Source organism: Mastomys coucha, unplaced genomic scaffold (assembly GCF_008632895.1).
Source record: "Mastomys coucha isolate ucsf_1 unplaced genomic scaffold, UCSF_Mcou_1 pScaffold20, whole genome shotgun sequence".
Lineage (NCBI taxonomy): Eukaryota > Metazoa > Chordata > Mammalia > Rodentia > Muridae > Mastomys > Mastomys coucha.
In genome coordinates, this window is record NW_022196903.1 from 99,569,267 (window position 1) to 99,584,902 (window position 15,636).

Here is a 15,636-nt window from a genome sequence, read left to right on the forward strand (position 1 = left end):
CCCTTTCCCCTCCTTATCTACCTCAACAACTTTCCTTAACAGACAGACTCACTAGAAGCTTTGTGCTTAGTTATAATTACTGGTTTATTTGTCTTTCACAAGTAAACTGTGAACTCACTGAAGAGAAGGTCTTGCCTTCACTGTTTCTTCACTTTCCACCTAGAACTGTCCCTACAACATGAACTGAATCAATGTCATTTGAATGCCTACATAATTGGAATTTAGCAGTGTCAGAAGTAGGTGAATATATGACCAGGCTGAGCATGTCAACAATTGCCTGAGTCCCTCTTCTGAGGCTTCATCAATGGTTTATTGTGAGGCCTTGTGTAGGATTACTAGTATAGCTACTGTTCAAAGGACTGGAAAAGTTTTGTTTTGTATCGGAATATACAGAAAAAGAAACCAGGAAAAGGAGAATTCTCAGTTATCCATCTCCTTCTTCCTCAGAGAAAAATAACCAAGTTCTATTTCATTGTGTAGCATCCTCTCCAGAATTTATGTGTGTCAGTCCTGGAGAACATCTCAGAGTTAGTGCATAGTATACTACCTCTGCTGCAGCTACCTTCCAATAAAGCAGAGAGCTCAAAGCTGCACGGGAGATCTATTGCCACCATAACTCTCAGCTTATCCTGCACCTTCTTTTCTGGCACTGGCAAGAAAACCGAAATTATGAAACTTTCTATCCAGCACCACAGTGCCACATGAGGGTCATGAATCTCCAGCACCCTTCAGAAAATCTCCTGCTTCTGATAATCCTGCCCACTAGAAAAATGACCATCAAGGATGCTATTATTTCTGATTATTAGGGTGAACCTTACACACCTGAATGTAAATAAATGTCCATACAGTTCTTGAATTTCTCCTTCTTTAGAGTCTTCAGCTCTTCACAGAATATGCCTTATAAATAGTGTCACATCATAAGCTAAATCTTTATTGTGTAACTGGATACATTTCCTAAGCTGGTTTTAATTGCTCCTAGAAACTGCTTAACATTATAGATCAATCTCTAGATCTGAGATGACATTACCCTGGCAAATTAATTATTAATACTCTGATCACTCACTTTAGACATTAATAGTTTTCATTGATCAGCACATCCTGTTTATCCAAATGCCCTAATCACCATTCATGTTATAAGAGTATCTGAACAGGTCCAATTTAAGATGCAACCTACTTTCAGCCACATCAGCACATTACAGGTCAAGGGTTCCTCTTGTCTTCACAATATATTAAGTCTGACTCTATCACAGTTGGATCTATTTAAGACCACAAAAGAGAGACAACTTCTCTAAAGATGATAGCTCATTTTCTCTTGTCTTCCTGCCAGACATAAAGGCTTTTCAGTGGCAGGTAGGGTAAATTAATCCTAGGAGCACCTTGCCACAGAGGCCTGTATTTGCTCACAGTGTGTTGGTCATATATGAGTATTGGAAGAGAAATCTCAGATTATATTCAGTTACAAAATACTAGGTATTTCCACAATGTACATATGTATTACATTTGTAATGTATATACATATTGATGTGTGTATATGTGTGGCTGAGGCTGACCTATGAGTATATGTGGTAACTTTAGTGCTGTACAGTTTTCAAAGAGATTTCATTGTCTTAACTGGGACATTTTTTCCCCCAAAACAACAGTCATGGAAAGGCTAAGAAATACCTAGGACTACACAACTAGTGCTTGCCAGAGTTTCCAGTTTTATGATTCTCTGGAATTCTTTGCTTTTACTTATGTGGAAACCAGGTGTGTTGTAAGGGTGCTATTCTGCTTTCATCGACTTGCTGAGGGCTCTCCAACGCAGAAAGTTTTTATCCTTCCATAATAAAAGTGTATATCACACCTGATGAAGTTGTGGCTAGCTGTCTCAATTGGAACCTGAGCTCCTAGGAGCTAGAGACAGTCTCTTGTTCATTTAGGCATGTCCATTCTATCTGGAAAGCAGATGGCACTCCATATGAGTATCATGCATGGCTGCCTGCCAGACGTATGGAAGCCATGAGGATGAGAGGAAACACTGAAGCCATGTAGCAATGCATCAGAGTGCAATTTGTTTAAAATCTTCAATCATTAGATTTATTGCAAAATAAAATCACCTAGGTAAACTTCTTAGTTAGGGTTTGTATTGCTGATATTGAGGAGGAAAAAAAATCAGAAGAGGAAATCAAACAGGACAGGATCCTGGAGACAGGAGCTGTTTTAGAAGCCACGAAGAGTGCTACTTACTGGCTTATTCTTGATTCCTTGCTCAGTTGACTTTCCTGTCTACCCAAGGACCACCTGCCCAGGGTTAGGAACACCTGCAATAGGCTGGGCCCTCCCACATCAATCACCAATGAAGAGAATACATCACAGGCTTGCCAAAGGCTACTCTGGTGGGGACGTTCTTATTCTTGAAACTGTCTCTTTCCAAATGACTCTAGCTCGTGTCAGACTGACATAAAACTAACCAGTACAGTGGATATGTACTACATATGTATGAGAGTATGAAATTATTTTCTGTGATACATACACATATAGTCTTTCACGAAAGCACTGTCTACAACCTTTAGTGGACCAGATTTCAAACACAGGTAACTTCTGAAGATTTCTATACCCAGCCTCTGGAGACTCTGACTCAGCAGTTTTTACTGTGGACCGGGGAAGCTGTAGTTCATAACATCATTCTAAGACAGAAAAAGTACTTATATGCATTTGTAAATTCTTTATTTTTAATCATATTTTTAGAATTTCATACACACACACACACACACACACACACACACTGTATCCTGATGAGTCTCATCCTCCACCCCACCCTCTCTTATCCAGTCCCCAACACTGTTACCCAAACCAGTCCTTAATGACATTTGATTTGATTCTTGACCCACTTAGTTAATTAGAACCATTTTTGTGAGCATTGGTTGAATTATCTAGTGAGCTCACAAGTTGAGACAAACTAGAAAGTAGTGACTCTCCTGTTCCTTAACAGATCAGTACCAATAATTCAACCCTTCATCCATTCATGCTTGAGTGTTGATGAGCTATTCTTGAGTACAGCCAGGTATAGGCAGCTGCTGTAAATTCCTGATTACACTGCTGTGTCTTGCCTAGAAGATAGCATTTTATAGCTCATCCCCCTATCTTTTGCTCTTACATGCTTCCAATTCCCTCTTTTGCAATGTACTCTGAGCCTTAGAAGGAATGCTATAAATGTTTTAAGGCCAAGCATTCAGTCATCAAATGTTCAGTCTCACTGCACATACCTGATCTACATCTTAAAATATTTCAAGCTGATTGCCAATCATTAAAACTTGATCACTTTTCAAAATACAATACTGTTGAGTGTTCGTTTAAAAGTTTACCAATCTGGGGCTGGGCCCCACATGTCCTTGCTCTGTTTGCCCAGGCCATGGGTAGAAGAGATGCTCCCTTCTCCCAGGAGTTGCCACTGCTCTCCATAATGACTATGACTTCTATATTTGGTTGTATAGCTTTTCAAAGTTTCACAGAATAAAGAGGCTATCTTTACTACAGAGTTCTAGTTTAAGATTTCTGGCCAAATAGGAAGACTATTATGCTTGTCTGTTTAAAGAAATTGTTTATCAGCAGTTATCTTAGGATTAATTACCCTATTTTAAAATTCTCTATACTTTGTATATAATTCGGTTTTATTTTACAACATTGCATAAGGCTATTTTCATGCAAGTACAAGGCACACTGCGAGCCTATTCCCTATCATCCCTCAAAGCTATCCATTCTCCCCAGTTCTCTCACATTGGTTCCCTTTGTCCTTCTAGACAGTTTTTCTTCTATTTTCATGTCACCTGTACATATATGATTTCAAATCCCTGTGAGACCAGAATTCAAGAAAACGAGAAAACAAATGACACTTGTCTCTCTGAGACTGAGTTAATTTACTTAGTATGATTATCTTCTATTGTACCCATTTTCCTCTAAACAATGTGAGTTCTTTCTTCATTAATTTTGTTTTGGGTTTCTCCATGTGAACCCAATTGACAACAACTCATAATTGGTGCAATTTATTTCACTAGACAGTGGCATTGTGCACTTTGGTTGCCTTTAGTATTAGCCCATTTTTCTTCAATTTAATGAAATACCTCCAGCAGCCACTTATGTAGAAAAGGAAGGTTGTTGTAGCCCATAGTTTTATAAGTTTAAAGTCCAAAGAGTATGGTACAAATTCTGGCAATAACTCTGTGCTGGATCGAAGGAATGGATTTATGCAAGAAAAAGATATCACTCTAGTAGATAGGAGCCAGAGGATGAGTGAGTTGATAAGACTGGGGTCTTTGCTATAGTTCACTCTTGCAAGGACTTAGGGGTCCATTGAGAACTTAACCTTCATCCCTTCTGAGAATATCTCCTTCAAAAGCATAATCAGGTCCCCTTTCTCAGGTTTCATTATATCTTACTTTACAACATTTTGTGGCAACCATCTTGCACATGAACCTTCCAAGAGTGTATTCATGAAAATCATATCTATGTGATAGCAATTTTAAAATAAAATATGGAACACAGTAGGAAAATACATAAATGGGTGGGACAATTTCAATTTCCCACACAATTCCAATCTGTAAATCCAGGGTTCACTATAAGGTCTGTGAAAGCTAGCATTATTTTTCTTATTCTGTGGGCATTTCTTTCTATGCTATTTTTACATTTTGATTTATTATTTGCTGGAAAAAATAACAAGACATAATACAAAAGGACAGAAAATAATCAGATAAATTAGGGTCTCTTCCTCTGTCTTTATGTTAAAGCCTATCCAATCAAGAGAAGTTCTTGTTATATTACCAGGTATGTACAAGGGCATATTAGCCCCAGTTCTTGTCTAAGTATTATTTGAAAGAACTGAATATGAAACAGGCTAGGCATATGACTCTACATTTGTAATCTTGGCACTGAAGAGACTAAGGCAGAAGAATTTGAAGTTTGGATCCAGTGTGGGCTATATAGAGAGAGCCGAGCTCAAAATAAAATAGAAGTAGGAGGCTTATTTGTCTTTATATTCATAATTCAATGTTCTTTCTTTTTCTTCAGTAATATATTCCACAAGTGGATTTTATTCTTACTCAATTAAAGGAAGAGACCATAAGAAGACATGGAGCCAAATCTCATTGTAATATCTCTTCTTGTCCACAGATTAAAGGTTGCACAAAGCTTAAAAGGAACAGAAGCAGCAGTTCTATTCACTTGTTATTGGACTTGAAACTCCTTTGACCTCGGAAACTGAAGATGAGGTTGCCATGGGAACTGCTAGTGCTGCAATCATTCATGTTGTGCCTTGCAGGTAGAGTGTCATTTCAAAACTTTTTGATTTAAAAGTGCCACTGTGTTTCACACTAATTCAAAAGTGGGCCTTTGCTTTAGATGGCAATGGTAAAATCATAAGTGCATAGGTTACTGTGACTAGTATTTGCTGACAGTGATGAACACGCCCTCTTGCTAGTCTTTGTCTGGCTCTTTCCACAGTGATCTGGCAAACATCCGCAGTGATGTTTGATTTGACGATAGATCTCTTTACAGCTTTTTAAGCCATAATTTAGTTTGAGCATTGGTTATTTTTGCTCATCCCAGGGCTCAATTGCACAGAGGTATTAGGAAGTAAATCCGATAATATAGTCTAAAGCATTACCTGCTTGTTGTTAGTGGATGGGGTTTTATCTGAATAGTTCTTTCAGTCCACTCCATCTTATTATTATCTGTTTTTGCATTTCAATAACCCTATAGTCTACGAGGAACCTGAAAACAAAATATAGAAGATGTGGTTATGGCTAACCACTAGAAAAGAGGCTTTAAAAGTTCAAACATGCTGTTTATTGCTTTTGGGGATTTCTGGGAGATTTGAGACTAGCACCTGACATGTGTGATTTAGGAGTGATGAATTGTAAATCCACCTGGGCTGGAAATTGTTTCAGGTGTTGAGGTACTATGTATCTTTCAGAGTCCTTTTAAATGCCTCTGGTTGACCTGATTTGTTGCTCATAGCGTGTAGTCCTACAATGATATTTGAATATATTTTCATTTTTTAACAACTTGAAACAAAGAGGGCTTTTGGATCACTCCACTATAAACCTAGGAGGAAAGTAGTTATTATGGTTTTGTTTGTTTGTTTGTTTGTTTAATTCCAGTAGTGGACAATATTGCTGATCAATCAAGAAGTTGAAAAAAATTACTGAAAGTCACTGATCCTGTACTTGGGACATTTCTGTCTCAACCTATAGTTTGAGCAATCTATAGTTTCTAACATCATGGGTTACATTCTGTTAGTTGTATTGCTAATTTGTCCAGTTTACGATTAAAATTCACCCTTAAAATTGTGTTTGCATTCTTGTTTTTTAAATATTAAACTGCTACTCATTGATAAATTCTTTATTATTTTCCTAGTGTATTGTTTATTTTAATTTGTTGTAGTTTATTTCTAATTCTTTGAATACATTTTCTTTAAATTACATTTTTATCATTCTCGTCTGGATTGTATATATAACACATTCACTCTTCCATGATTAATGAAAATTCTGCTATCTCTTTTGAGAGATCATCTGTATCTCCCTTGTATGTTGAGTGCCAAAATTGTCACCCATCTCAACAGTATAACCCAAATTATGCACATCAGCTGATTTTCTTTGACACCTAATTCCCTAAAGACCTTGACTGAGGTCCTGAATGATTTGTTTAGCATAATGCTTCTGCACAGCTATCTTTTAAACTATACAAGAGTGAAGAGATTTCCTAGTTATACATCAGCAGTGCATTCATTTAATCCAGTGTTCTTGAGGAGATTTTAGAAAATTAAAGGGTTCAAAATCAAGAGAGCGACAAGCCTTTTCAGTTGTGTCTTGAATGCCTTGCAATGCCACCTCAAGACTGCACACCATTTACCTGAGTAGCTATTTGTATAGACTCGGTACATTGACTGTTTCCATGAGCCTTCTGTGAACTGTTTTACATGTATTAATATTCTCTTACCATATGCTTCTTTCAGAGGTAAAGTCGAGCTTTAATTAATGTTTTTGTTTGCTTGCTATTTGTCTTAATTTCATTAATTTCCTTAGCACTTGACACTATCAATGCTGAACAGATTTGCTTAACTGCTCTTTTCCATCTTTCTGTGTATCATCCATATTTTTCCTATACTTCTTTAGCTTTAAATTTCACAATGAGTTTGGCAAGAAGAGTATGTATGCTTATGTTTACTGTAATTATCAACTCTCAAATATCTTCCTTGCTGATCATTTTCCATTTCAAATACATAACCAGAGTAACCATGCCTAAAAGGAACCCTTTAAGGTTTAATAATTATTCAAGGGCATTGAGTTTTTGGGTTGGGGGGGCTTTTCTTTCTTCTTTCTTTTTTTCTTTCTTTCTTATTGTTCCCAGCAAATGCTAGGTTCTGTCTCTAGTCATAATTCAAACACATACTTGTAGTAATTATCTAAAAGTTGAATAACAAAATGATTGACTTTATTCCTGAACCAGTAAAGACATTTTAATATGGAATGGAAATACCCTACTTTCTTAAAGAGCAAGAAAACCTACAAATTGGCAACACATACTCAGAGATGCTGTTGACTATGAAAAATGAACACAGGCGTGTAGTTGATGTGTGTACCTGAATCCATAGTGTTTTAACATTTTATGCATATCTTCATGGAATTTTAGTATCAGAGGATAATGAATCAAATTAAGACACTTTTTAAAGATGCACAATTTATACAAAGAAACAAAAGTTGGCCTATATGTAATTCTTATATTGCTACTTCCTAATAATTCCTCCTAACACTGGTTTTCTTATCATACAGAAATAATATCATTTACAATTGGACTTCAGGGCTTCCTTTTATCAAAAATATACCTTTAATACACCTACAATTTGATCCCTGTCATTTGTAGATATATCCTATAATGTTATGTATGTTACATGATGTTTTCATGGCAACTATAAATAAATTAAAATAGCACTGTTCTTTTTTGCTCACATCTTCTACTTTTCTAATTGCTTCAATTTTCTTCAGATCACTTATCAGTATCTCCAGAATACTGTTTTGGAGGTGTATTGTTAATGAGGCTATTATTAGCTATATTGCTGAAAGATTTTTGTCCTTTTAGTTTACTGCAATATGCCTAACAACTAGAGGTCCAACATATAGGGCTGGCATTGGTTTAATGAATGTACTATATAGGTCAGTCATGTAGAACAGATGAGAGAAAGAGAGAGAGAGAGAGAGAGAGAGAGAGAAAGAGAGAGAGAGATTACCAATTGTATGCTATAGTGCTGTTATGGAATCCAATAGGATACTCATATCACCTTTATTCTAGGTCAGTAAATGAGTAACCAGTGAAATTAACACAAACACGTATTTTCAGGTTAGAAATGGATATATGAAATATTAAAATTGCTTGCTATTGCTTGATATCCCTAGAACTCTGTATCACGTGTTCTTGGTCCAACAGCCCCTTACCTGTTCTTACTTCAACTACAGCTTGGTAGCATTTTTCTCTATTTCTTTGCAAGCCATTCTCGTACATCATAAGCATGAGGAACCATGAAACACTAACACTCTCCATAGGGGCAGTCCTCAGTCAATGAAGCATGACAGTCCACAGATAAATGACTCAGTCTTCTGTTACTTAGAGTCAGTTCTCAGGCAGTCTTTCTTGCAATGCCTTAGGAATCCCCAACAGGAAGAGCCCCTAATGCCCAAAGTAGCAACCTCTGCCTTTTTACTCTTGTATTTCTCTCTGACTCTGCTTTCGAGGGACTGGAAACCAATAACACATGCACAAAAATCAATAGAAGATAGATACCTAATGTTCATAGCATAAATAAGGAAGGACACCAGGCAGGAAGCATAGCTTTGGCTAATGATGGAAGAGCTGACTGCATATGTTTATTCATATGTGCCTAAACATGCTTCTACTTACAGCAGTTCATGCACATGCAGCATCATAGAGTTAAACCTATGAACATCTAGGTCTTGCTACTGATTAAATGCATTCTTTCCACTGTTTATTAATTTTTTGTTTAACATATGTTGGACAAGTCATTTCACTTCTCATAGATGCAGTTTTCACCTCTGTGTAATGCAGATGGTCTCTAAAAAACCTCTTTCAACTCTTTCTGTACTCATGGTTAGAGATGCAAATATGTATATCAATAGGGCCAGAACTAAATCTACAATTTAATTCAAATAATATGAAATTTCTTACAAGTCATATGCTTTACAATGTGTTCTCAATTCTGTTCACATTGGCAGAGTTTGAAAGAAAGAATAAAATGCCTGGGCCATATGTTGATGTGCAGCAAGAGGCATGGAGACTTTAAAAGAAAACCCTCTGTGGATATGTGTAAAAATGTAAGCTTGGTACAGTCTCAGATTGTCTTGGTTTCAGGGAAGCTAAATTTATTCTCCCGTTTGCCATTTACCAACTTCAGCAGTTATCTCACTTTTAGAAAAGGACTCTTTGATAACTATGAACATTTTGTTGACTTGTGCACACACACACACAAACAAACACACTCAAACATAGGAACATACACACAACACATACACACACACATATCCCACATACACACAGAATAAACAAATATCTCACACACTAAAATACAAACACACACCACACACATATGTATACCATATACATACATCCACATACATACCATGCATATACATACATGCACAGCATACACATTCACATACACTCATACACACACTTATGCACACATACATACACACATACACACAGGGAGATACAATACATATACACCATATACCACACATGTACATACACATACATGCACATATGCACTCACATACCCACACTCATACACGTACACATAAACACTCATACACATACACTACACACACCACACACATATCATAAATACTAACACACACATATATACACACAAACATACCACACACTCACACACATACCACTTCACTTCACATAGACACACACCACACATATACCACTTCACACCACACACATACACACACCATGCACATACACACACACACACACACACACACACACACACACACACACACACACATGCACACTGTGCCTATATTATTGTTACAACTGCCTCTGTGGATGAGTGTTGGAGAAAGGTCTTGGATAATACATAGGAGAAATAGAAATTCTGAGATTAGCCTGAGAATAGTGTGTTCATAAAGTTGGAACAAGGAGGAGTCCTCAGTAGAAGATGCAGGGATGCAGCTCAACATGGGATAGTAAAAATTCTAAAAAGAAGTCAACAACTGAAGTAAGAACATATGAGAAAAAAGTCCAAATTCATTTTTGGAAGTTTCTTTTAGGATCAGAACGCCTTGGTGTCTAAGATGAAAAGTGGGCTGTCTGTGGTTACAGGCCCTAAATATAAAATAACTCTATTGAGGTTACCCATATTTGTATATAGAATCTGATGGTCACACATTCTGTCATTTTATCAAAGTGTTACAGCACAACACAAAACCAAAAATCATCTTCACACTTCATTCTTTCTTCATTATGTTTTTATAGACTCAAAAGGAAGAGATAATACCTAGTAATGAGTTAAGGCTTGATCTCACAGTGCAACAGGTGTAATATTTCAATTTCAAATACTTTCCTGTTCACTCCCAGATAAGACAGAAAAAAGAAGCAATTGCCAAATCAAATAATCCTAGTTCTAGACAGATGTTGTGATGGTTGATAGATATTAGAAATTATCTCCATAGTCCCATCCATTTAAACCATGGTGTCCCAACAGAGGGCACTGTTTTGAGAGGTTTAGAAGGTGTGGCCTTGCTGGAGGAAGTATATCCCCAGAGGTGGGCTTTGAAAGCTAAGATCTACATCCAGCCCAATCTCTTCATTTTTCTGCTTGTAGTTAAGACATGAGTTTTCAGGTTCTTGCTATAGCCTCCATTCCTGCTATTTGCTGTCCTGACTCTTTATTCTGATGATGGTAGACTGTTGGCTCTCTAGAACTATAAGCCCAAATAAATTTGTTTTATTGTAGGTTGTCTTGGTTATGGTGTTTTATCATAGCAACCGATAAATAACTAAAAGCTAAACCTACTCTAGCTTGTGCTCTCATAGTAGTAATGTATTTAAGATCAAAAGAGAGGAGACTGGGTGATAATTTAGTAACTTCAGAGTCCTACAGTGATGTCTTATTTGATTGTTTCCCTAAGAAAGCATGTTTATAAAGTTTATATAATCTGAAGCTTAAGATTCCTGTTTTCTCTTCCTCTCTCATAATTATGACCATGACATAAAGCCCAATTAATTCAAAGATTAAGCCCAGAGGAGAGCTAATGATTATGTTAAAAGAAAACAATGACTCCAGTAGCAAATAATTCAGGACAGGAAATAAAAGAAAACATTTGCCCCCACCCAAGAAAAAAAGTAGAGCCGAAAGATTTTTTCCAATGATGGATTTTATATTTAAATAATTTCACAATTGAAAAATATTAATCAGTGGTAAAGCTGAGGTAAATAGATTAAACCAGCAGTGATTGTTTATGCCCACAGGCATGGATGTATAGCAGCAGTAATATAAAAAAAATATTAGAACAATCAATTTAAAACCTTTCCTAAAGCAAAGACCTTAATGACTTCATTAGGTATGCTCAGACAGGCTAGGCATCTTAACTAATAAGTAAGGGAAGAATTTACAAAGAGTGTCAATGACATATCATATGTAGAGAAGGGTGATTGAATGCTGATGAGGAGGGTGAATTAAAGATTGAAAATAAGAGACAAGTGAGAATATTAACATTGGATGTTGTTCATATCAGTTGACAAATCTCCTTGTTTAAATGTGAATCAATGATGCTTCTTCATTCAAGATGCAAAATTGAAATGGCCCATCATTTCAGTTTCTGATTCTGAACATTGAGTATCATGCCAAGAAAACCATCCCATAGAAACTTGGTAGAGTTCACAGTTAAGAGCATTGACTCTGCCATTACTAAAGATGTGATGTTTCTTAGCTATGCTATCAAGGGATGCCATCCTCTCAGTCATGTGATGATGATGATGATCATGATGATGACTTGTATTAATATTTTCTCATTTATAAAATTAGCAAAACAAACAAGAATGGTTTCGTCTGATGTTTGTGAGGACTAGACTCATGGTTATGTACTTTGTCTCTGGTATAGTCCAACCTTATTATAGTGTTAGGGTGAGTTTATGATTCATTGCTTCATCTAGCACATGTTCAATGACCTGCCAATGCTAAACTGTAGGAAAGTAGCATGGTTCTAAATTAAACACGTCTTATCATCTAAATGATAATGATGTTGATGATGGTGGTGGTGATGGTGATGACGATGATTATGGTGTGTTAATAGTGCCGGTGGTGATTATATGGAGAGATTACTGGCTCCAGCTATCAGTTTCTTGGAGCACACTTCTGTTGTTCTTTAGAAGTTAAAGTTTTTGTATACCAGGATTTATAGTCCATCTGCTTTCCCAAATGTGCAATGTCACCTTCTTTAAACAATGGCAACATGGTAAATGTTTGTGAATACTAAATGCTTAAGGTGTGTTAATGTGTGTGTGCCCATGTGTTTGTGTGTGTGATGTGTGTGTGTGTGTGCACACATGCGCACATGCACGCGTGTTTGTCTCTGTATGTGTATATGTGAGGAAGTGTGGAATCATGGAGTTCTCAGAACACCAATTGCCTTCATACAGACAACAGAGTTCTGCTGCTTCAGTGGACACCCTCATTGTAAGTGTGAGCAACAACACTATCAGAAGCAACAGAACAACCGTGGTCCTCAAATATCTTCATTTAGGCACAGAAACATTTAGACCCACACTCTTACCACCCAGGCATCCAGGACAAATACTGTTAGGTTGGCACTACTAGTGATAATTTTTATGATTGACTCCCAGAAATTAATTAGGTTTCAAGAGGACAGGAATTCCATCAAAATAGTTAAAACTCTAAAATGAAATATTTTTTTACACAAAAGTGTACCCTGGTTATCAATATTGCTTACTCGTTCAGAAAACCCTTCTTCATTATCTCTGACCCATTGATAGGAACAATATATCCCTGTGATATCAACTTTATGATGGAATTCAGAAAATATTATTTCTTAATTTTAAATGGAAATGGAAAATGTGCTGTAGAATATTTAGATGTATCCCTTGAGCATGCAAGTAGAGTACAATTGCACATCATTTTAGCAAATGATAATATGTATTATTAGGTATGAATTCTGTACTTTGGGAGATGAAATAAGTTTTTATAGTTTATAAAACCCCTAGTGGATTGCCAGATTGTTTCGTGTTTTCTCGGAGTAATCAAGCATACTTTCCCTTAAAGAGGATGACATTGTTTTTAAAATAATTGACTCTGAGGGAGAGGGCTCACCTCCTCAGATCCAAATTAAGACTTATTTCAAATGTTTTCACTTCGAAAGCAGTTTGAAAAAAGTCATAAAAGAAACTGAAGGTTTTTTGTTTTTTGTTTTTTTTTAGTTCAGCTTTCACATGATGCATGACACTCCTGATGGCATGAAATGTATCCAGTTCAAATTGATCTACCAATATGCATATCAGCACCTCAGAACTGCCCATAAGGAATTGCCATCAATTGTGGGGTCTGAAACATCAGAAAATTAGTTTCCTTGTTCTTAAAGTTGGAGGTCATAACTCAAGAGGCCTCCATGTTATATTGTCCTGTCTAATGAAAACCAATGTCTTGTATCCCCAGGTAAGGCACCACCACCAATTCCCAGAAATGACTCTACCCAGGTCTAGCTCACTGAGAAAATAGGGTGGAAGGATCACTTATAGGGACGTTAGGTGACTTAAATATTTAAAGGTAGCTGTTTCTGGAAAAAGTTGTCTGTTCACAGAGGTTTCATTCTTAGAGTGCCCTGAACACACAAAGGCTATGCCTAGAGGCTCCTCTATCCCAACAATCACCCTGTTTATAAGCATGTGCATGGGGAATTTTGATTGTTATAGCTCTTTTTTTCCTGGTCTTTTAAGTTTCCTTAGCTTCTTGAGTCTTACGATCGTGCTCTTACGAGGATGGAATGTTTTCATTGAGAGGAAATTGCTAAAAAAACACATGGCCACATTTATGCTGAGGATGCTAGATTTTAGTCCTCCTGTTCCAGATATCAGACTGCAGCAGCAATCTTAACTACTTTGTGGCTTATTGATATAATGTTGGAAGTATCTGGCCCCACCTGTACATCTCTCTAGGCTCTGCACTGTCTGCTTAGGATGTTGAATGCAGAACACTTCATTAGTGGTTTTTATATGATCATGTATTGGAATTGATTTTTTGGTTTATGTAAAATAAAACTTTGTCTCTTTCATTTATCCTTTTGCTTTAATGTGGGAATTTAGGAAACTTACAAGTAAAGACTTGCCTTGTCTTGAATTTCTAATGAACAGTATGGGCTTGGAAGATAAAGACTTTGAGAAAGGCATTATATACCTGGAAAGATGGCTCAGTGGTTAAGAGCACCTTTTGCTTGCTCTTCCAGAGGCGGCAAGTTTGGTTCCCAGCAAGCGTGTCAGATGGCTCATCATTGCAACTCCAGGGAATAAGACACCCATTCCTGGCTTTTGTGGGGACTCACACACCCATGGCTTACACTCACATGAGTACATACATAAGCACATGAATAAAAAAAAAATGAATTTTTTGAAACTAAGGAAATCACATATGAAAATATAGTAAGGTATTGACTAAAATACATCTATGTGTGCATATATATGATTTATTATTCTTATTATTTTATTATTAATTATTTAATAATAAAAGTAATGTATTTCCTTACATACTGATTGCAGCTTCTTCCCCCTCCTGTTCCTTCCCTTCTTTTACCCCCACTTTCCTCCAACTCCTCTCCCTTTTTTTCTCATAAAAGTGGAGGCTTCCCTTGTATATCAACCAGCCTTGGCATATCAAGTTGCAGTAAACCAGGAGCATTGTCTCCTATTGAGGCTAGACTAGACAGCCCAATTTGAAGAAAGGTATCCAAAGGCAGGCAGCAAAGTCAGAGGTAGCCCCTTCACGTGAGGACTACATAATAGCTACACATGTGCAGAGTACCTAGGCCCATCTCCTGTATGCTCTCTGGTTTGTGGTTCAGTCTCTGTGAGCCCTTATGTGGACAGGTTAATCGATCCTGGAGCTTTTCTTGTGGTTGATGTCCTGGAGCCCTCTGGCTCCTCCAACCCTTCCTCTCTCTCTTCCACAGGTTTCCTCAAGATCTGCCTAATGTTTAGCTGAGGATCTCTGCATCTGTTTCTATCAGTGCTGGTTGAAGCCTCCCTGATGATTTATGTCAGGCTTCTGTCTGCAAACATAGCAGACTATCATTATTAGTGTCAGGGGTGAGCTCTCTCTCATGGAATGAGTCTCAAGGTAGGCCAGTCATCTTGTGCCGATCCCCTCAATTTCTCTTCCTTCTTTTAACCCTGTACATCTTGTAGACAGGAAATAAATGTTTAAGATTTTGTGGCTGGGTTGGTGTCCCAGTACATCAACTGAAAGTCTTTCCTGGTTACAGGAGATGGCCATCTCAAGCTCCATAATCCCCAATCCCCCTTGCTAGGAATCTTAACTAGAGCTATGGAGAGAGAGAGCGAGCAAGAGAGAGA

The 15,636-nt window shown here is 37.1% G+C and overlaps 1 protein-coding gene across 8 annotated transcripts in view; it reads left to right on the forward strand.

Moving 5' to 3' along the window:
• The window catches only part of Cntn4 (contactin 4), a 975,079-nt gene that overhangs the window by 471,791 nt on the left and 487,652 nt on the right, over positions 1-15,636 (forward strand). For all 8 annotated transcript variants that reach the window (XM_031382788.1, XM_031382782.1, XM_031382784.1 and 5 more), the window contains one exon: positions 5,146-5,293. In XM_031382788.1, coding sequence (XP_031238648.1) covers positions 5,239-5,293 — 55 coding nt within the window. In that variant the 5' untranslated portion in view covers positions 5,146-5,238. The remainder of the gene's footprint in view (positions 1-5,145; positions 5,294-15,636) is intronic.